At 37.1% G+C, this 23146-nt stretch overlaps 2 protein-coding genes across 5 annotated transcripts in view; both read right to left on the bottom strand.

The window, feature by feature from the left end:
* The window catches only part of XRN1 (5'-3' exoribonuclease 1), a 34394-nt gene extending 18372 nt beyond the window's left edge, over positions 1-16022 (bottom strand). For all 4 annotated transcript variants that reach the window (XM_082054939.1, XM_082054940.1, XM_082054942.1 and 1 more), the window contains exons 1-18: positions 15882-16022; positions 13000-13232; positions 11602-11699; positions 11130-11239; positions 10931-11041; positions 10577-10659; positions 8160-8247; positions 7865-8033; positions 7594-7661; positions 6137-6271; positions 4754-4817; positions 3898-4003; positions 3393-3482; positions 3079-3235; positions 2626-2745; positions 1455-1624; positions 514-634; positions 318-416 (exon numbers count right to left, since the gene is read on the bottom strand). In XM_082054939.1, the coding sequence (XP_081911065.1) occupies positions 318-416; positions 514-634; positions 1455-1624; positions 2626-2745; positions 3079-3235; positions 3393-3482; positions 3898-4003; positions 4754-4817; positions 6137-6271; positions 7594-7661; positions 7865-8033; positions 8160-8247; positions 10577-10659; positions 10931-11041; positions 11130-11239; positions 11602-11699; positions 13000-13232; positions 15882-15956 (2097 nt within the window). In that variant the 5' untranslated portion in view covers positions 15957-16022. The remainder of the gene's footprint in view (positions 1-317; positions 417-513; positions 635-1454; positions 1625-2625; positions 2746-3078; positions 3236-3392; positions 3483-3897; positions 4004-4753; positions 4818-6136; positions 6272-7593; positions 7662-7864; positions 8034-8159; positions 8248-10576; positions 10660-10930; positions 11042-11129; positions 11240-11601; positions 11700-12999; positions 13233-15881) is intronic.
* A 476-nt stretch (positions 16023-16498) lies between these two features.
* Positions 16499-23146, bottom strand: part of ATR (ATR checkpoint kinase) — a 40877-nt gene continuing 34229 nt past the window's right edge. The window contains exons 41-47 of the mRNA XM_082055107.1: positions 22754-22897; positions 21875-22025; positions 20894-21050; positions 20608-20761; positions 19530-19681; positions 19178-19283; positions 16499-17792 (exon numbers count right to left, since the gene is read on the bottom strand). Of these exons, the coding sequence (XP_081911233.1) occupies positions 17619-17792; positions 19178-19283; positions 19530-19681; positions 20608-20761; positions 20894-21050; positions 21875-22025; positions 22754-22897 (1038 nt within the window). The 3' untranslated portion in view covers positions 16499-17618. The remainder of the gene's footprint in view (positions 17793-19177; positions 19284-19529; positions 19682-20607; positions 20762-20893; positions 21051-21874; positions 22026-22753; positions 22898-23146) is intronic.

Below are 23146 nucleotides of genomic sequence, written 5' to 3'. Positions count from 1 at the left end.
TTTTCTTGCAAAATACATCGCTCATTTAAACTTCAGTTATATTTTGATACATATTTTTAAATAGTTAAAAAAATCTAAATATATAATTTTATAATAACTATTCAATATATTTCACTATTATTTTAAAAAAATGCTTAGGTTTTAATTTTTTTTTACTTTTTCAGTACTACTCTATAAATGTTTTTCTTCTGTAATACAATATTGAGAAGACATAAATAACCAACTTTTCATCTGACTATTTAACAAATTCACTATTTTTAGGACACATTTTTTTGTCTGTTTTGTTAGTTTGTTTTTGTTAAAAACGGAATGCTTACCTGTTCTTTTGAGTTCTTATCAGCTAGGATTTCTAACATCATGTTTTCTCCATGGCTGCTTTGCTGAAACACTTGTACGCCACTTTTTCTAAGATAGAACTGGGTAAAAACAAAACAGCATATAAAATTTACCTGAACTATTACATAGTTACATATTAAATACGATTAAAAATGTCAGAAGAAATAAATCTTTTACCTTATGTTTAATGTGCTTTAAAGTAGGAAATCCACAAAAATACAATGCGCTCTTGTTGATTTTAGTTATCTTATTGTGCGTTATTTCTACATGCCAAGAATCCAAAGGTATTGTTTTATATCTGGAAATTAAGTTGCACAACATTTGCTCACACAGATTGACCTTTGGCTCTAGAAACTCTCATTACCCATTCAGCTACTCATTAATTGACAAACCCTTTGACTTCCCTGTAAGGTGGCAATTACTTTAAGTCAGTTGGAATCTATACAAAGGACTATAAAACCCCATGCTATTGCTACAAAGAGACTACTCATTACAAAAAGACAAAACTTCAAGCCATGGTATGTCCCAATCTCATTATTTTAATTCATTGTTATTATCAAATTCTAAACTAGTAATGGTTCCATATGCTATTATTTGACTCCACAACTATTCATTCTTCACTGAGTGTAATCCTCCTCTAGTTGCTTTAAGTTCGACTACTATTAAGGTTATGTTTCTGTTTAATCTTGTAGCCTGAGCCTGTGTTAAATAAAGCTGGCTATTTTCAGTGAGAGAAAAATGAAAAACACACTTGTGTTCAACTCCCTGCACTTGATCCAAAGACTTATATTCTTTTAGAAGTGGTCTGGAATTACCGTGATGATGAATCACCACCATTATCAGATATTTGTACCAGTCTTTCACCCTCTGTGTCATAAAAAGTTTAGTAATTCTCTAGAGTGTTCTTGCTGACTTAGGCATTGGTTCATCTGTTTTGCAAATTAACATCTGAAGAAAAGGGACAAATACTTCTATTGTGCCACCCACAACAAGTAGCATCTAGTTCAACATTTTACATTTTTCAGTGAATATTTGTCATATACAAGCTTTAGTTAAAATGCCAATAAACGTATTCTAATTACTTTTAGTCTACTTTAAAATAGTCACACCAGTGTTACCTTGTATGACATCTTTCTATTGCAGGGAATTTCTCTGGCCATGGTGACATGTACTGGAACTCTGCATCTTTGTCATACCAGTACATTAAGCAAGCACTGTGAGTATTTCTTCGTTTCTCCTCTTCTTTTAGGCACTTATTACAGGACTCCATGGCGTGCAGCAGTCGTTTCTAAATTTTAGAGAAATTAGCATACATGAACGTGGCAACAAAAAGTGACATGGAAACATCTACACTGGGAAAGTGGGTATCTGCACTTTTCTGGTTAATGTGTTTGATTTTTAATTGTAGCCTCACCCTTCCTCATGTCGCAGCTCTCTGATAAAAATAGGACAATTATAATAGAATGGCTTTGGAGAATAAAGATTACTCTTTTGCAAATACGTTTCCAAAGGTTAGCTGTATTTTGCCTTTTATGTTTAACATACAAAGAAATATTGAAAATATTTTAGATGTTATAACAGAATTCTGCAAAACAACTACTGAAAAAGCTTCAAAACCTTATGGGTCATTCAAGCAGCAACTGTTGTCTTTTGTGAGAAGACGAAGTCCTGCCAACCTTCCACTGCAAACTATAGAAATAATTCATAGGCACATGTCACCACCTGTATGTATCTTAATGTCTAATCTGCATTTTTACTTTCATCCACTCTTTGATATGCCCAAATTTAATTCAATAAAAGATATTACAACAACATATATAGCACTTTTTCCTATATGCAAAGGGAAAATATTACTATTTTATTCTTCTCCATTAATGTTTTACTGTTAGATTTGTACTTAAAGGCTTGTACCAATTACTGGTGTTCATGTGAGGAGATTTTCAGTAAAAGGATTTTTGTTAATAAATGTTTATTTTACCTACAGACTTTCTGTATTTTTGTATGTATATAGGAACAGGTTTAAACTAAATATTTGAATAGCTGATTGAAAACACTAAGAAATGACAAGAAGTCCACATCCCTTACTTAATACTTCTGTCACTTGAAGCTAAGTTGGCTTGTGGTAACTTAAACTAGCCTTGCTCCCCAGGCAGCAAACATTTATCTCTTCCTGTGGTCTTATCAAGTGTTAAACTTCTATCTAATTGTGTATCTAACTGCTGATGAATTAAGAAGTCTAGCAGATTTGTTATGAAGCTTTTATAGCCAGCAGACATTGAAGGAACTTACCTCATCAATAAATGGGATTAATACTACAGCTTCCCATTCTTGCTGTTTTCCATTTAGGTCAGTTTTAAAATCTGGGGGATAATATTCTATAATAGGAGAGTCTTGACTAATCATCAAATGCTATGAAAATACAATAGAGGAATTAAACAATATAACAGACAATTTAGCACTAATTCTAGGAAGAGACAGAGGAAGGCTGGTATTAAAACTAATCCAGGGCTGAACAGGAATTCAACATTTAACTGTCCTAGTCTAAAATAGCTTAGCAAATGCAAACATTTGTATTTATTACTAACTTTACAACATACTAAGAATACTAGGAAGTATTTAACCATAGACCTAAAATTTAGAGGTAGATTAAAACTAAGAAGGCATGCAAAAATATCAAGAAGAAAGTTACTTTGACATAAAGCAGTAAGCAACAGATAAATGCAATTTAATTCTATATCCTACCTGGTAGCATTTAGGTAGCAAATCTTTGCTAGCTGCTGGAAGTACAGCAAGAAGCTGTTCAAATGGCATGAAAGGCTTTCCCAGTTCAAATTTGATTTTGAGTTCGCCAATGTTGCGAATATCTGACAGATAAGGTGCATAATGATAAGGATAATACCTGCAGCGAAAAAAGCCCTCTTAAGTTACTTGACTTAATTATAGCACAGCAATGTCCACAGATCAAAACCAAACAGAACTACATTCAATGCTCCCAGCATACAAAGTGAAATATCACTCCATCTTTAAGCAATTTCTCATTTGATAATTTTTCTTACCAGCTCCACGATTGAACTCCATGGTAATAATAATGCAAAATCCACTGTATTGCTTGGACGTAACATTCAGCTTGATCTGCCAGGAAGTCACTTAAAAGAAAGATGCTTATTAGTTTTTTCCAATTTTCACTGGTATACAAAAATTACTTAGCGCCTTGTACATAGGAATGAAGACAGAGCATTTTGGGAACCTAATAAGACCATAGTTTTCTAGATTCATTTAATACTAATAGATTTTTGTTCTCTCTGGTCCTCAAATACTTATTACAGAAAACCTGACTTTCAGCTTTCTTGTGTTAGCCAAAAGCATCACTGCTGCAGTACGATGCTGTCATGTGTTCTGTGCTTTTCACATGGATGAATATTCTGCTTGTTTCAGACATATGCAAAGACCTGTCTTGGGGGTTTTTTGCGTGCGTGGGGGGGGGTTGGTTGTTTGTTTATTTTGTTTTGACTTTTTTTCGTTTTGTTTTTAAAAAGAAAAAAAGAAAAACTATACACTTACTCGGAAACTACTTCTACACCCATTTTAGTCATGTAGTAAGTTCTTTTGTATTGCCTAAACTCCGTTTCAAACAGATCATCATCTTCTGGTTCATCTTCCAATACAGCTGAAAAAGCAGTCATGGAAAAAAAAAAATACTAACATTCACTTCACTTCTCTACTACAATAGGTTTGAAGCCATTCAGTTTTGACTAAATGCCTTAACTTTGCTCCTCAATTCACAGTTATATATGCTCATACCTTCCTTGCACTGAAAATAACCTAAAACAATCAAACAAAATCTTTACCCAGAAAGAGTCTGGAAACCCATTTTATAGTCCAATTAAAAGAACAGAGAAGAGAATGTAAGCCACCAGAAAATAATTTAAGAAAACATTAAAATAAAATTTAATCTTTTTTCAGCAACATCATCTTATATCCTGGAGTAATATGCATACATTTTTGACATTAAATTTCAAAACATGAGCAAAAGACATTTCCTACAAGTGGAATGAGTTTAAAAAAATGATCAACACAAGCAAAAACCCCAACGCCATATAAAACTCTGTTCACTTGTCCTCGCCTATAACAAAATACCTAAACATACAATTATAAAAAACGTAATGCTGAATGTTGAAGATTTGCTCGTTCATTCTTTTAAATCATCATGGAAATACTGGTCAGGTAAGAGTCACTTCAAAAGCTTTAGCCCCACTCCCTCTCACCACAAGCCAGTGATGTGCAGTTCCATTTCCCAACAACCCACTCCCTAACTCTTTCATTCAGATTAGGGTCATGTCTGACATGAAATTCTTGCAGATCTTCCAAATCTACACACAAATTAACAAGATTTTTTTGTTATATTATTTGCACTTACTTTTAGGGGTCACTTCACCTTCGTTTTTTTCTAAAGCAGCCAAACATATAGAATTTTCCTGAGCCTATTAAATTAATATTTGAGATAAAGTAAAAATACAGAATAATATTCACATACATCATTCACATCCATATAATCTGCAACTCAAAATGCTATCATCAAGGTGTATACAAAACCCACCACATTTCCTTCTCTTGTAATAGCCTTGGGAAAATGATTTTATTCATACAGATCAGACAAGGGACCAGTCTCAAATAAAATCTCAACCACCTTTAAAAAATACCTGAATATTTGTTTTCCAAAATACAACTATTTCCAAAACTGTGCAGCACTTGTGCTACAGAACTGGAATGCAGTCAAATTTTTCATCATTAAATTTTTAAGAGTTCAAATTACTTTTGTGGGAAGGATACAAGAAACTGTGTTTTAGAGAGTCAAACAAGCCAAACATTCACTTCATTCTCACACTACACAGTGTCTTTTGTGTACAGCACTGAGTAGCTGTCAATAAGCAGATCATGAAGCTGGCCCTCTGCCCCTGTACCTGGGATACGCAAGCTCCTGACTGTCACTGCCATTCAAAGGATCAGCCAGGCTGGCTAGCTAACACTACACAGCTGCTCCAAACTTCTGTGGCAAATAAGAAAACAACCACAAATAAAGCATACCTTATTAAAGCAAGAGCTAACATCTTGTTCTTACAAACCACAAACTGCACTACGGAACAGGATAACAATATACAGTGACAGATTAAACTCGAAGGAATTTCCTGTCACTACTCTACACTCCGCTCAAGGTGTATATTGAAGAACAGCCAATGAGGGGTGGTGGGTAACACGGCAGCGGAGGAGAGTCAAGATACAGAGAAGGGTGCTGTTCCTTATTAATTAGTTCTATCTAGAATTGCATGTTTAATAACTAATCTGAGATAAATAACAATTTCATTGGTGTGAGCTATTTATTCACTGTGAAACAGTTGGGCAATACCAAGACAAGCATGACTGATCTATCAATATATCTGACATGTATAAAACTTCCAGCAGGCTACCTATTGAAAAGTAAAATTACAAAGCACAGCAAGTTTGACCATAACTGACCTAGAAGTAGGTTTTGCTGTTGCTGAGGAAGAGGTAAATTGACATAAAACACTGTTACAGGCTTACAAGATTTCAAAAATCAGGAGAACCTAACCTTGCCTTACCCATTTCATCACACACAACCAGCAATGTATACAGGCAGTTCCTCAAATGGTACAATTATCTTTTTTTATCTCAAGAAAATCTCAAAACAAAGGCTTATGCCATTGAATTTTTCTAAGATCAAATTCTTTATTTTCTAAAATTAACATACTTATCTGCAAAATTACATATGTAAAACACTAACCTTTTGTTTCTTTTGTTTATTTTTTCTGGCTTCCTCTGCTGCGATACCAGCTGCCTCGTTGAGGTATTTATTGCCTACTTTACTTTCAAACCATTTGAGGTCTACAAAGACTTCACTGAAGTGTTCACGATCAAACTGTGCAGAAAGATTGAAGTAAGTTTAGAAATACTTGAGGGACGTGCCACGGTTGAGATGGACAAACGACATAGACCAAGTTCTTCCATGATGAAAGCAGTAAATGCCATTTATTGCCACAAGTGCATTTTTATACAGTTTTACCAATTCATGTGTCTCTTCACTACTGGTTACAAGTTATAGCAGTAACATCTCATTGGCTATTTTTGCTGTCATCAATGTTACTCCCTTCTCTCTCACGGGTACATCCTTAACATCTCCGGATACTCCTTTACTCCCACCTTTCTCATGGGCAGGCCTTAGTATCTTCAAGGCTAATTTCTGTTGCCATGCCCTCCATCAGGGAACTCAAGGACCCACCATAGTCCCCCACAGGGACGTCAAATTTAGTGTGCTAACAGGCAACACCTTTTTAGTACGTGTATAACACTATATCTAGAGTCACTCATACATAAACATCTTGCCCTAGAGCTACAACTAATAGATTAACGTTAGAGATCTTTTGTCTTACCAATATATAACATATACACAGGCCATATTTTGTTTTCTTTCAGTAAGGGGTAACAAAAAGAGTTAGATAACTTCCACACTTCACTATCAACTCTAGAAGTAGAAGTATATAGGGTCTGGGTAATATAGTCTTGTGCTGCACACTCAACACTTCCATAGTTCTACCCAAGAACCAGAAGACAGTGCTGAAGCAGGGACAGCACACGAACTCCCTCCTTCTGAGTTCAGTAGAAGGCTGACACCTTTCCATGTCTATATGGCCTATCCCTCTTCTCACCTCTAGGCTGGATTACTGCAGTAGCACTTAACAGGATTGCCTCCTGTACCCCAGTTAGCTCATGAAGAATACTGATGCCTGCCTCTGAACAAGGTTTTTTTATGAAGATCATTGATAAAGAACAAAGAAACATACAAAAAATCTTGCTCTCCAAGATCTTCAGACACAGCTTACCCCCAAAGAAACTGACCAGCAGGGGAAGCACAGAACATTGATTGCTGCCTGCAGCACACGCTTTGCCCACTACTGCTGCCCACTGCTCAGTGAGAACTGAGCATCAGGATTCTACTGATGAGACCTCTATGCTAAACCACAGATCAAATGATTCCATCTTTTTCCTCTTATGTTATGGTAAGATCACACAACAACTGATTGGATCCCATCAGTTACTTTAAAAACAGCTGACTGAACCACTTGTAAAACAGTCATTTAACGGTTCATTAAAAATACAGCATGGTGTATTTTAGGGCACTACATTGAGGTTATATTCAAAACACTATACCGTTCTACACAATTCAATTTCAGAATTACTCACATCTGACAATTTCGTGAGATACTTCTCAAAGCGTTTTAAATTCAGATGCCCATTTTCATTTATGTAACCTATTGGGAAAATAAAGTACGTTTTTTAAATAATTTTAAAATTTTAATTTAAATGCTCCATAGATAATAGAATGGAATCTTGCTGGCTGTCTACAGAATGTATACTAAATGCTAAACATTCTAACATAACTAAAATAATCAATAAGCATTAATGCAGGAAAGTTAGTATTTCTACTTTCCACAACTGAACTTGGTGTTCTTACCTCCCAGTTCTGGCAAGATAGCCATGTATGTTCTATAAAGTAGCGGCAGTGCATCGTGATTAATGTGTAAATGAGGTAGATGAGGAATGAAATCATTTCCTACAAGGAAACCCATTAAGATCCAATCATCTATTATCCTTTCAATATCATACTCAAAGGAAATCTTGTCCTGGGGGGGAAAACAAAACATAACAAAAAAAACAACACAAAACCACACAGAAGTATAATTTTTATTCCCACGTTTGCATAATAAGACCTCACACATTTTTTCAGTCACAGCTCCATTAGAACTTACTTTTACTGGTGAAAATTCATAATCAATATATTCTCTCATCAGTGATAAGTGCAGTAAATGAAATGTGGTTTCCTCTGGCGCACATGCTCTGTAAATTATTCAAAACATTAAATTAATTATTTATAAACACACTTTCAACATGAATATTTAATAAGTCCAAGGTTACCTAAAAGCAAGTAATCTTACTAAGATTATATCTTTGCAGAAGAAATAATGTATAAACATTTCTTTGAATCTATTTTAGGATTCATCTGGCTTGAATCTATAAAATTCCGCAGTAGCACCTTCTAAACAGGAGATGCGACTGCACCGTAGGGAAAACAGCTAGCTTAGAGAAAGTGGGGCAGCTTTGTGGAGTTCCATGTTGCATCAACTATTTTCTAAGTAATTATCCCATTGTCCAAAAAAGGGACAACGCAACTTTGCACCAAACCAAATAAATTTTAAGGTATTTTAGAACTAGTCTGAGTACACAGAGAGTACACAGATTCATGTGTAAACTGGCTGGGTTACATTTGCAGTCATTCAAAATGCTTCTTGTAAGAAAATAATATGCTCAACTTGAAAATATGTTCCATATGTATTATCTAGGGCTTCAACACAGCACCAAAAAACGACCAACCTACTGTTTGTTTATGGCATAAATTAGTCAACATCTCTTCTGCCTTCTCTCCCTCTCTTCACTAAGATTACTTAAGATCCAAGCCAACATTAGGCCAAATCAGTTAATACCTACACCAAAAGATTAACGAGCTAAAGACTGATGTATTTTAAATTTGTAAAGGACTATTTCAACTTGTAGATACTGTAACTAGCTGGGACCGTCTCCAATGACAAACCAGCATAAACACATGGGCATTCACCCAGACAGTAGATTTTGGCCAAAATCCTCTGAGGAAGGTGTGGGTGATACACAAGCTTGTACAAAGACCACTAAGACGAACTCTGAGCTACATTTGGCTGCACAGAACTTCAGACCAAATTCTGTCATTTTTTAAATTAAATTTTCATATTGGCAAATCCAGATTGATGCTCTAAGACTCTACAAACATTCTGCCCCTTATTCTTCATTGCACTGGACTTGAAAATCGTGTTAAAACAAACACTTTACTTGAATCAAGAAATTGCTGACAGATATTAATTTGTACATATTTTTAGTATTTCCAAATTTACAACTGTAATTACTCATAAAAGTCACAATATTGACAGAAAATAATTCCTGTAACTTCCAACAGTCAATTCCTGTAATGACCAATTAATGACCAATATTACCCTGAAATTACAGGAGTCATATATGGAACAATGCTTGAGGGAAAAAGGAAAAAAGACACCTTGCCTTTTGATTTCATACTTTATTTAATCCCTCAAAAGGCCATTAAACTTTTATTTTATTTTATTTTTAAAAGGAAAAATGACTTTTCTGTGATTAGACTTAAGGTCTTTTAAAAAGACCTTAAGACCATGAGACATGACAAGGGGGGGGTGGGAAAGAGAGAGAGGGCGAAAGAGAGAGGGCGAAAGAGAGAGGGCGAAAGAGAGAGGGCGAAAGAGAGAGGGCGAAAGAGAGAGAGAAAGAAAGAAATGTTACATGTCAACATTATCAACAGAATAAGTATTAGTGAAAAGTCGACTGTAGAAGACTATGAAAAGAATAATTATTTTTGATGTTTATCATGTTGTCCCTCGCAACAGAAACAACTTTATTAGCAAAACCAACGCATTTATCTAAACGTTTACGTGACTTATCGCTGTATTATCCAAAATCCCTTCTGTATTAAAAAAAAAAGTCTATTTCTCTCCTCCCTATATCCACCAAATGCTTAAGATCCTTCAAAGAAGGAACCGAGACGCAGAACAAACCTGGCCACAGTAAGAGTTATAAAATTATTTTTTCTGTTACTTCAAAATAGCTCCATGTACATGCACAGTTGTGGAACAAATCGCCTTTTTCTGAGTGACTGTAGCCCACAGGATAGTTCAAATGGGCAAATCCATAATAAGAGCATCCAGTCAGGCACTTTAAGAGAGATTGTTTTAGTAATTATTCTAGTAATTTCCTTACATGTACAAAACCTGAGTTATAAATACATTTTTAAAAGTCAATACCTGCATAAGACAATGATGGGAACAATGTCAAGAGAGCCTGGGCTGCTCCACTCATAAAATGAAGGAAGAAGCACAACACATCAAAGCTCTAAGTATTTTTTTTAATCAACTGTCCTGACAACATACATTTTTCCTGTGTAAACTAATTCAAATGCACAATTTAACAAGTTGATTTCTCTAATTTTGTGTACCAACATAAAAATAAGCTAAGATTGTATTAATTTAGCATACAATCAATAAACGGTTTTAGTGACCCAGTATGTTTTGGTTTAATTTCATCACATATCAAGATTAAAGTTAAATCATTTCACCTTTGAGACTTTTTACCACCAAATCTGACTTCTTCTCTTAAGAGTGCAAAGTGTGCCTCATGACTCGTTAATCCCAGCATAATCTGTTAGAAAGAGATATTAGAAAGGTCTTACTTCATTATTTTTTTTAAAATTTTTAAATTTTTAAATTTTTAAATTTTAAATTTAACTGTTACACAAGATTTAATCTGTAACAAGAAATTTTGCTGTTATGTTTCATTACAAATTCAAAAGTTAGCAGGAATACATAATTATATTATTGTTTAATAACATTTTAAAACCCTGTTTGCTTAGGAAGACATTAGACACGCACACTTTATAAACTTGTGTTTGTTTTATTTTAACTGCACGTACCAAGTCAGCATCTAAGCCATAGAGACAATGTCTTGTGTTTGGATCATGATGAGGCTTTGCTTTTTCTGATCTGATGAACTCCATAATTTTATGCTCACCTTCCCCTGGAGTCTGCACAAATAAAACCAAAAATCATCAATAAGATTTTTCTGTAAGATAAAAAAATTATTTAAAATACATATTAACAAAATACAATAACCTCATGGCCTGATAAGTAGACTGTTACTCCTTGCCAGGATTTGTCTGTGGAAATCTTCATATTTACAAAATATTTAAGATGTTCATGCAATCTGGCCATGAATTCCGTTCCTGAAAACAGAAATCTAAATTAAACACAAAGCTTTTCACTAGACATTCAAATTGCAGTTACATCTCAAAAGTGTTAATGAAAAAAACAAGTAAAAATTTTGCAAGAGATGAGGGGGGCAGCTGGTTCCCCTCCCTCCCCAAAGAGGTTTCATTTTTTCCACAGCAATCTAAAAAACTTTTAAAATAAGACAGTATTCCAATCCTACTAAAACTTACTAAAACTTGTGTTCCCAACTTGAGCCTTTGTTAACTCTGTCTTCCAATTAAATAAAATGCCTTAGGATAGGAAAAAAGTACCAAAACATAGATGCAAAGATATACATTCAAACACTTAAATGTAAATAATTAACAAATTATCTTACCTGGTGTAATACAGTTGGAGTCAAATCTGGCTTCTGTAGGGAGAGTTTCTCCCTTTTCTAATGCCTTTTTTATTTTGTCCTCTGCCTCTTTTGCTGATCTAAACCAAAAAAAACATGGTTGGAGAGAAGGAACAGAGAAAGATTCATTCTATTCAAATGTTAATATCCTAAGTACATCTTCACTGACAAAATACATATAGTTGATTTTTAAAAGAGCGTTCAAAAAAAATACAAGGGGGAGGGAGGAGAGAAATTTAGCTCCTGAACAGAGTTTGAACTTGTATCTCATATAACTGGAAGGCTTAATACTAGCTTCTTTTCTTTTTTTTTTTTTTGCTAGCAATGACGACAATCTGTCATTACTCAGATACAGTTAATATTTAGGCTACCAGGATTACCATTCAATGGCTGTTCACAATAAAAGCAAATTAATGTTGAAAAATGTTGAAATAATAGGAATACTCAGTATCTATACATCTGAAAACGCTATTTCGGAACGAGAAAGGTAACATAGTTAAACACAGCAGCAAGTTTGGAATACCAACAGGGTAGGAGGGATGAACTGACTTTTTACAGTCACTAGTAACAGAGAAACAAATGTCTTAGCCCTTTCACCCAGAAAAAGAGAAGCCACCAATGTCTTAGATTTTTGTCCTTTGCTCGATTCTACTCCAATTTTCTGTTTAGAACTCTTTCTTAATCTTTTCCTTTCAGCTCCCTTTTTCCCTTAAAAAATACCCCAAACCAAACCCCAGTAGCTTGAAAACATTTTGTTTTATACCTTTCCCCCAGTTTGTTTCTGCTGTATTTCACTCACCATCCCTGTACCATCTGACCACTGGCTTTCTTCCCTTACAGCAGTCTTTAAAGAAGCTTCCACATCCATCTCCCAAAACATGAAAATAATTCTTAACACTGTGAAATCTACTTGCAGCTCTGTATTTGAGCTTGGATGCTAACTGGTATCAAAAGAAAACCAGAGTTTCATTAGAAACTGCATTTCTTCTATGACTGTCAAAGACCATTCCATTAACATTACCAAAAAGGGGTATATAGAATTAGCATTCGCAAATACCAAAGGCTCTCACAGCTTACGAAGCCATTGGAGACACCTGTAAAAGCTCCACTGCAGATTTATTTCACAGAAAATTTCCTAGGAAAAAAGCTCCTCCAGCCCCCAAGTTCCACATTCACAAAGAAAAATCTAAGTAACAAGCAAATTTTCCCTTTTGGAATCCTGATTTTATGTATTAACATTTTACACTCATTTAGCTAAAAATTAAAGCTACTGTCAAAGGCAGGACCATTTATATTTTCCTTTTAATTGCATACATTTAGGTAAATATTTTTTTTAAGTGTTTACTATCCTAAAGGCACAGCAAGAACAAATATTCTCACCTAAAACGTCTCCCACGCTGCTGATTCATTTTTGCTCTTGGAGCTACTCCATCAACTGCCATGAAGAAAACCTTCCTTGGTTTAATAATACGAAACAGTACTTCCAAATAGTGAAAAATATCAGCAAAAATCTTATCTTCTGAGATTCTGAAGTGAACATCATCATCATTTGGATGTGAACACTGATGTATAATGCCATTCATGTCCAGGTATAAGTTGTCAAATTCTGGAATCTACAAAAGCCACAGTTAGTACGCACTGGTGACGGCTGAAGCGGTGCAACCACTGCCCAAGGTGCGGCTGAGAGTAACAACCCCTGGAAGGAGCTGGGGTGGGAAGAGCTCCCTGGAAGCTGCTGCACACCAATGGGCCAACAGCATCTTAACTGGTTACGGGTTTGTGCTTGCAATCCGCTATTATTATTTTCCCAGTGAAGTCAGCTGAACAGATACCTGCCCTATCCTGACTGTTGCTGGTATATCAGGACTTCCACCCCCTGTGCTTGGCCAATTTTCTACATTGTATAAGGGAAAAGTAAATAAAATTACACTATTCAGGAAGTGATTTTTTTTTTTTTTTTTAATACGTATAACCCCCCTCATTTCACTGATTCAATCTTCTATAGCTGCAGCATAAACAACAAAAAGCAACCACACAGAGTACACGGTTTCCAACAGTATTTGAAAAGCAAAACCAGCTGAAGCGCTTTAGGGCTCTCCCCTGTTAATGAGGTTCTACCATGCACACTGCACGCTGCCTCCTCAGCCATGCTAAGAGCCACCTGCAAGTCTAGAGAGTGGCAATTACCAGCAAAAGCAGTAGAATTATCAATAATAGCATAAATTTCTTTCCCACATTTTCCAAACATGTTTTTTCTGTCTAGTTCTCTGCTCTGATAACAGCCTTATCTGTAGCAGTCCAGCTTTCTTTTAAAGAAAAAACCCTCCCCTTAATGTACACAAGCAACATACAGAGCATAAACACTCTCAAACAGATGAATCAAAGGGTCCGTTATCTACCTTCTTGTTACCAAAACCCACCAAACTTGCACAAGAGCAATTTGCAATAAACAATTCTATTCTTTAATCCACCGATACAACTGCTCATAAAAATCCTTCTGTCATTGCAACTGGAAAAAGGCACTACTATGTTTTCATGAATTTCTGCAGCATTGCTGCTGACAAATCTTTACATAACTTTGAAAGGCATGTTGTTGGACATGTATTTATCATCCAGACACAAAAGAAACATAACTCTGTTTCAGGAAGAGGAACAAGGAAGAGAAGAAACAAGGGGCAGGATCCGGAAGGATCTCCATTCACCTGCAATAACTAGTCTTCTGCTGTGCATAATGATCTTCAGTACAGTTAAATTCAGTAATTAAACGGCTCTCAACATGCACAGACACCACATCATCCACACAGGCACCCTTTTCAGCTAAGAAGAGAGAGAGGCACTGCACAGGCAGCATTCTAAAGAGATGAAAACTAAAGCTTTTATAGGGAAGCAGCATACATAAGGAAAACAGATGGCCTTTTAAGAAGCACAGCTATAATATGATACTTTTAAAATGATGTTTTTTATATAGGAATTGCCTTTTATTCTGGGTAGTTTTTCCATAGTAGCAAACAACAATCCCATTCTAGATGGTGTATGTGTCAGTCTATATATTCAAGTGGCCTGGCAGAGAAAAGGAAGAATGGAGATATATGCTACTGCTGAAACTTAATATTACAGATAATAATCTAGACATTTTCTTCTCTCTTTTATACAGAATATGTATTCTACCTAAACCAAGAACATAATCTAATCTTTAGAAATACTAACTAGAGAACGACAACAGCATGCTTAAGGCTGAGTTGTACTTTCGGTTTCTCTTCAGAACTCTAACAGCCTCTTTCAGAAAGCGCCCGGGCCCTGCCCCTGCTGCCATCCCGCCGGTCAGAGCAGGCACAGGCTGACTGCCCAGCTTGCCACAGCTCACGGTTCTTCAACACAAGTTTAAAGCTGCCAGAAACCACAGTGAGCAGCCCGCGCTTTTAACAGAAGAGCTGAAAAGCCAGCATATGCTGCTGCTGCTGCCTTGCCACACAGTGTAAGGCACTGTTGAGAAATCCAGCAAATCATAAGCAAAGATGTAAGCCTTGAAAATTACTTTAAAACTAGAAAAACGGGTCAAAGTTAAGAACTTGTGTCTAACAGGTCCCAAACATGATTTCTCTGTAAACAAGACTTTTTGCCCAACTGCTAAAAGCACTATTTGTAGCTTTACTTTTTCAAGCTTTAACATACTTTTCAGTTTTCCAACTAACGCACACTGTCCGACACACGCAACAACAAGGAAACGCAGCAGAGCTGTGAAACCTGCCCCTCGTCGTTCCTGTGCACTGGCCGTCAGCAGCAGGAACTTTCCTGAACCCAGTAACCGGGAACTCCGACCCGCTGGTCCCCGGTGGGGGCGAAGGGCCGCCCGGTGCCGGGGAAGCTCCGCGGGCTTTTTGGGGCACCGCGGCCGGAGAAACAGAAGCGAACGGAGCGAGCCCGGCCGGCGGGCCGGGACGGCCGCGGCTGAGGAACCGCTCCGGGCCGGCACTGCCCGGGAACTGCAGGGCACTCACGGCGGCCTCGGGTCGGAGACTAAGGCTTTTGGAGGGGCTCCGAAAGCTTCGCCTGCTCCCCAGCGGCCGCACGCCACCATCCCGCCACTTTCGTCCGCTTCGAGCCGCCCCGTGTCTCTGCGAGCGGGCCCCAGCTCCGGCTCAGCCCTGCCAGCCCGGCCGGGCCCAGGCCCGGTCCCGCGCCCCGCCGACGGGCCGCTCAGGACCCCCCTGCTCCGCGGAGAAGGGCCCTTGGCAGGCAGCGGCGCCTCGCTCCCGGCTCACCTGATGCTCCTTCAGCACCTGGCTGAGGCAGGGGTACCTCTCCGAGATCCACCGGTAGAACTTGGGGACCCCCATGGCCACCGCTCACGGCCCCGCCGGACCCAAACAACCGCGGGCCGCGCTCCGCCCTCCTTCCGGCGCGCCGCGCTGACAGCCGCGCCAACCACAGAGAGCGGCGGATAGAGCGGCGCTGCCGACGCGAGGCGGGGCGGGGTCGTCCGGCAGCGGCGGAAACGCCGACCCGGCGCGTCCGGCCCGGCAAGGCCTGAGCAGCCGCCGGTCACGATCAAAGCGGGGAGCGTCGCTTCTCGCCCTTTCCTCCGCCGGCTCCCACAGGAACTCCCAGGACGCGCCTCAGCACCCCACTCCCTGGGCAATCGGTAACTGCCGCAGCGGGGCCCGGTGCCACAGTTCTCGGTGAGGTTCTGTCCACTCTGATAGAACAATAAAGCCCATGAAAGGTCACGTAACCCCGATACTGCCACATACTGCAAAGATCATGGTAGAATCCAAAGATCTTACTTGGAAAATTGTTCAGATTTATGAGGCAGTGACAGTGCTTTTGGAAGATTACCCACTAGTTCCCCAGAGAAACAAAACCACTATAAACATTGTAAATTCAATATTTAAATTTACTCTCCAGTGTCCAGATTTCAGCTGAACTATGACTTGAGTCACATGAGATGGCATTACTGTGTTCAAACACTCATGGCATTGGCCCTCGGAATAGCAGAAACAAAAATACTATACAAAAATTCCAATTATATCCCATTGTATGGTAAAAGGGTATAATTTTCTCTGTTTCCCCCCCTCAATTCCCTACAGTTTGAATGCCTAGAGAGACATTACTCTATGCTTACATATTTGGTCTACTCTTGTCCATACCAAAACACTTTTCCTGAAATGGGAGTCTGAGAAACACTCACTATAGCCACAGGTTTACAAGGGAGGGAGGAGACAGCCTGTCCAGAACCTTTTTTAAAATGTGTGTTAAAGTCACTGACACAGTTCGCTGCCTGCTGCGCAGGTCACAGCCACGCTGCCAGGGTTCCCGAACTGGCTGCGCTGTGTCATCTCCTTCAGAAGGGTTCCAGCACAGCAGGAAAGGGCTAAGGAAACAGTTTCAGAATATTTTAACACTTTACCAGTTTCTGCATGGTGAGATTTAAGATCCCAAATGCTTTTCTAAACATAACCAGGCCACGTCAAAGGAAACCAAAATTCAAGATGTACTGCTGAAAAGAAATATTCATTATTTTTAGAAAGCTCTTCTGAAGTAGATGTAGCAAAAGTTGAAAGAACCGCTTTACATAATATCAGTATAAAACTTCAATGTCAGATTTTCTGATCTATAAATAAACTTGAATGAGAAAAATCTTTACAAAAATATACAGTACCTGATAGAATGCATTCTTTCAACACTGCAAAAATTTTTCATATATGTCCATAAGGAACTTGCAGAAACTTGCACAGTCTAATTTTTAAGTAGTTCCTATGTACTGCCTTCTATATGTATACAAAACATAAGTCATAACACCTTACACATCTGTAAGTGTATTCATAACATACTTGCAAATAAATTGTATATTTTACGTAGACTTTGGGTTGATTATGAGACTTTTCTGGTGCTTACAATCACAAATCAACAGAAGTAACCAGTTATCACTGATTAATACCTTCTCAAGAATACTATAGCTACACCACTTGTGAATGGTATCATTCCAAAGTGAACAAATTTCACATATATGGAGCCCAGCCCATATACATCTGGCAGAGCAGGTTGTCGTCACTTGCTTCTTGAATGAGGTAATGAACATGCCCTTCAATAGATAAGGGTAGGCCTTTTATTCTGTTTCTAGTCTTAATGACACCTTGCAGCCTTTGTTCTATATCAAGGACATGGGTTTTGGCCTGGAAACAAAAAAAAAGGAGGAAAAAAAAAAAAAGAATTGTGTTACTATCCATGAAATTCCACTTCTTAAAATGCAAAAGCATTTATTAGGACATGTTTGTCTTCTATATGCTAGTTTAACACAAAACCCAAATGTCTACACCACTTACTTTGAAAATAAAGGATAGTCACTTTTAAAAATAATTCTTTAAAGTGGACAGATTATTGGTCAAGTTATAACTTTTGCTTTACATTTTTACAGATAAATTTTTTGGAGAAGAGTGAAAAAGCTATCCATATGTAGTTGAAAACGCTGAAATGCTTTATGTTTCGTACAATTACTTTGGAATAAATGCAGTTTTTTCCCAGCCTTTTTCTTGGAATTCTGGATGATATTAAAGAACGTACCTAGCCTGTAAATTTTAGGCCAAAATTATGAGCAACTGAAAATGAGGAAGTCTAATAACAGGTTATGCTGAGCAACTCAAAAAGAACGTAGCTAGGTCATACCGATTACACATTTTCTTTTAAAGCTCAAGCATAACATTGGCACCAATCCAGAACAAACAGTTAACATCTACAGCTCTGTGTGTGGTCCTGTAACTAAAAGAAAGGTTATGTAGACACAGCATGGTTAAGTAATGGTTTGAAGACCAGAAGAATCTCTGTGCTTAAACAGCTCAGCCACGTTCTTTGTTAAAATACAGCTTCAGTACTGTAGTTTGCCCTTATCCCCAACTGCTGTGTTTATCACTGCTCTGTTAAGTTTTATCTGCTATTTCACATAATTGTTAAGAGAGAAATAAGAATTTTTTTCAAAGAGGAAAGAGAATAAATACTACATGTTGTGCAAGCTGTATTTTGGATGAACAATCAAGTATTTATCAGCAGCTACAAAAGAAACAGTACATATGAAATCCTTTTTAACCAAATTTCAAAAATTTAACCAAATTTTTAAACCAAATTTTAACCAAGTATTCCTTGACATGTAACAAGGCACATATTTATTCAGTAATAAACATCCACTCATGAAAAGCACAAAAACATGCATAGAAAGGACTCCAGATGTTACCATCACTGTAAGTCTGGAGAACTGTGCAACAGTCAGAGTGAGGGGAAGGAGGAGCCTCCTCTCTCATACTGACTGTTTCTGTTGATCTTGTCCTACTAAGAGAATAACAGGCTTTGTTTTGTTTGGTTCTTTAGTAGATCAGTTACATTTTCTATCAATAAAAATAGTCTATGGATAAAAATTATGAACACAGATAATAAAGAAGAAACAACCAGAGGAATATTTAAATTAAAGAAAAAAAACCAAGAAAGGTAAGGTTTCAATTAGAAAATACAGAACTTGGAACCAGAACCGACATTTGAATATCTTATGCTATGCTTGTTTTCAACTAACCTTTTCATTGACAACTTCTCCAGTTTCGTTCACCTGTGCTTTTGTATTCCCTTTAACAGGCTTACTCCATTCCACAAGAGGATCATGGAGAAAAGTCTTTAAGACACTAAAAAAAAATTTTAAAAGGATAAGATACATATAATACATGTAATTTTCAAACCAAGAACACTGACAGGAGTCTAAAGTTAGCGCTGAATATTTATATTGTTTTATATTTAACTGCATGCCATGGTAAGACTGAGCTGCATGACAGGCATATGCTGGAACTGGCGTATTCGCCAGCAGTTACTGTTTCAGATGTTCACACCACAGAGAGCCTTTCCGGAGTTCGTAGCAAAACTAATTGCAGTACCTCATTAGGGGCTCCCTTTGGTCTCGCATGAGCCTCATTGTGACTTCACAAGCTCTTCGGAAGAGACCTTCTGTTCCCATTGGACCCATTCCATTAACCATGTTGTGAGTGAGACGAAAAGGAACAATTTCCGGAACTTCAAAAGTTTCTCCCTTTATATTGATAAAGAAGAGTATACCCTAAGCATTTTAAGCATTATTAAGGAGTAACATTTGCATCGTTTTTAGGTTTTTTTCACCATCTTTGTCACTGGCAGTTTTCTAGCTGACAAGAGATGTTTGCTCACACCACAGTCCTCAGCTGTTAAAGAGAAATTACAGTGAATAAAGGATACCAACATCCAAATAACCTTTTTCCCTGCTTTACTACGCTAATACGGGTATAAAATTTTGTACAGCTGCTCTGTAGTCTCATGCAAAACGCTAACCTTTATAATATGCAAGTTACCTCAAAAACATTTTTTTTTTTTTTAAATAAGGGTTATGCAGGGCAATTTAGGTTTACTAAAAAGAAAGCAGGAGAAATAAACTAACAATATCTCTGCCTCACTTATCTGAATTAAAGAGAGCACATATTCCACACCAAAAGCATCTTTCAACAGAAACACCAAAATTCCAAATCCCACTCCAGCCACAATTCCTGCTGTTCATTTTTACAGACCCACTGGATATTTTTGTGCTGAATTTGTGTAAAAAACCAAACAAACTCTTCACAGTAGAATTCTGAATGTAGTAATTGCAGCTTTGTTTGGAGGGTGGCAGTGGAGAGAGGAGAGCCACAAAATACAAACACACAAAAATTTGGGCTATTTTTCAGTGTATCCACATGAGCTCATCTGATACTGGCTAAATAAAAAAGCTCGCTTTCATTAGTGCAGTATACAGAACAATCACGTACTCTTTACATACCCTAGTCTATTTGTCTGATATAAATAAGAAACAAAGTGAGAGACAGAACATTAGATATGTTAAAGTAAAAAAAAGTGGGGGAAAAAAAAAACCAACACAAGACGACAACAGAAATTTATAACTTACATGCATGTAAAACAAAGAGCAGGTTCAGGAGTGGCACTTCTCACCTTATTGAAAAGGCAGTTGAAATCCACATGCACACATTCGCCAGTTAGAGAATCAAACAGGATGTTCTCACCATGACGGTCTCCCAGGCCGAGTATGTAACCAACCATGGACATGACTGCCACAGAGCGACAATAGGCTGACCTACTGTTGTACCTGTGGAAATAAGAATCAGATATGTCGAAGTCACTGCCTTGGGTTATCTGTCTTTTTTCTAGCAGTATCATTAATGTTTAGTGAAAGACACCAAGTAGATATTCCTGAGCTAGCCCAACCCCGGCCACTCACCAGGAAGTAGGATCAGGAAACGTTCTAAGGAACCATTCATGAAAGAGAGGAGGGTGACGAGGCAGAAGGACTTCTTTGAACATTTTCAGCTTTTCAGACAAAGGTGCTGACTTCGGAAGCATATGCTGACGCAATTCTTTTCCAGTCATATAGATACCTGTAATAGACCTCCTCAATTAGACTAGAAAAAAACCCAAATATAAAGCCTTATACATACCATTACAGTGTTTATTTTAGAGAAGATAACCACCTGCATAAAGTTGAAATAAATAAACAAATGGAAAATAACACATAGAACGTGGTGGTGGTGGTGGGTTACTGGAAAGTAAATAACAAATCATAATGTTAACTGAAAGAGAAACAAGAAACCCCACCCTCACAAAGCTGAGATGTTTGGAGTCCCAGACTCCCAGATGACTGCATACATCCAGACAAAGCATGACATTTCCTCCCAAAGTGTTATTGCACTGACCAGGAAGTTGCTGTGTTAACAAGAAATTCAAAAGCAATCTGATCTTTTCCCTGGAAAGTTGCTGTACCCTCAACCTTGATTCAATTATATCTTAATCATCTCACACAAATGTAACAGAAATGAAAAAATCTAAAGAAAAAATCCACAGTCCTTTCTGTTACTCAGTGCTGCACATACATTGCCATGCTGTTGCACTGCAGCTGAAATTATATACATCATTGTATAAAAGAATGCATTAAGAAGGTTGTGTTATCAGTTCTCATAAGGAACTCATTTATTGCAAACACCAATTGTCTTTCATTTAAACGTCTACCACACATATAAATAATTATATATTACAGATAGATAATTATATATCACAGATACATAATTATATATTGCAGATAGTTAAAAATACACGTGACTGCATCTTCCTAGAATTTAGTCTTTGCTGTTTGTCTCATTTAATAATAAAGATACAATGCCTTTAAAAAATTAAAATATGACTATAGTCTAATATATTTCTTTACCTTTCTCCTTGTAAAGTTTTATCAGGATATTTCTTAAACCAGCAGTATTGTTCACCCATTCAATTATGCCACATTCATCATTTAATGGAATAACTGCATAGGTTCGAATATGGAGTTCTCGCCTACGTGACTCTGCATCTTTTCTTAAGCACTATTCATAAAAGAATAACAAGATTAACAGATAACATAGATATGATCAAAATGTATCAATAACATTAACCATTATATCTATTTTCCAGTCACAAGATTTAGAACTTAAAATTTGCTGTCTGCAGTAGGTCAAATGCAAGCAAAATGCTCATCTGTTCTCCAAAGTAAATTTAAAAAGATAATTTTGCAATAAAATTGTCAAACTGCATAACTTGTACCTACCTTAAATCCCTTAAAAGCAATATTTGAAATAAGTGTTTTAGTGCTTCAGAGACACTATCATTTGCTCTAACCTCATGGAAGACATAGTACCTTAACCTTATTGCCAAGAAGTAAAACGTAACTAAAATAATTAGTATGGCAACACTTTTAGTATGAAAACATGAGTTTACCTATTTCTCATAAAAATATAAGAAAATACTGAATAAGAAATATGAAGCATGACAGCAGAAAGTTTGCAGTTATTTATTTACTGTAAATAACCTTTCCTGCGTATTTTTGCTGGAATAAGTGATTGTTTTGGCAAAATGTTCTATTTTATTGTTGTTATCATAAGCCTGTAAGAAGTTACACATTATCAATTGCTATTGATTTCTGCTGAAATAAGGTATTTTGCAACAGTTTAAGCTTTATCTCAAGGTAAGAGTGTGGGGGTTTTTTTGTTAAGACAGTTCAGCATTTTGTTCTGGTCAATAAGTACAATGCACCTGATTGTCTAACTCATCAAACCTTATTAATAAGGGAGTTGAATTCCATGAGCCGACAGTCTTTCCTTAGATCATCTTTTGGCTTACACATCATAATGTAAGATTTCCCATCTGAGCCTTTCAAGGTGATCTTTTTTGGCTTTTGAAGTGAGGCAAGAATTTCCACCTAAGGAAAAATAATAATTCTTTATTAATACCTGTATCATATCATACAAACTGAAGTGTCTAACTGTAAAAAAACCCACAAACATTGCAACCAATCACATTAGCACTTCCATGGTGCTACAACATATTAACCTCAGGTCAAAACTTTATCTAAGTACCAAGAGACCACATATCTGTCTCAGGTTGTTATGACAGAAGCCACTCAGTGTCCATGAAAGTAATTATGAAGTTTCCTACTCACTCCTCCATT

Source organism: Streptopelia decaocto (assembly GCF_964273445.1).
Source record: "Streptopelia decaocto genome assembly, chromosome: 6".
Lineage (NCBI taxonomy): Eukaryota > Metazoa > Chordata > Aves > Columbiformes > Columbidae > Streptopelia > Streptopelia decaocto.
Note: the sequence above shows the minus strand (reverse complement) of the source record. Positions and strands in the feature narration are given on the sequence as shown.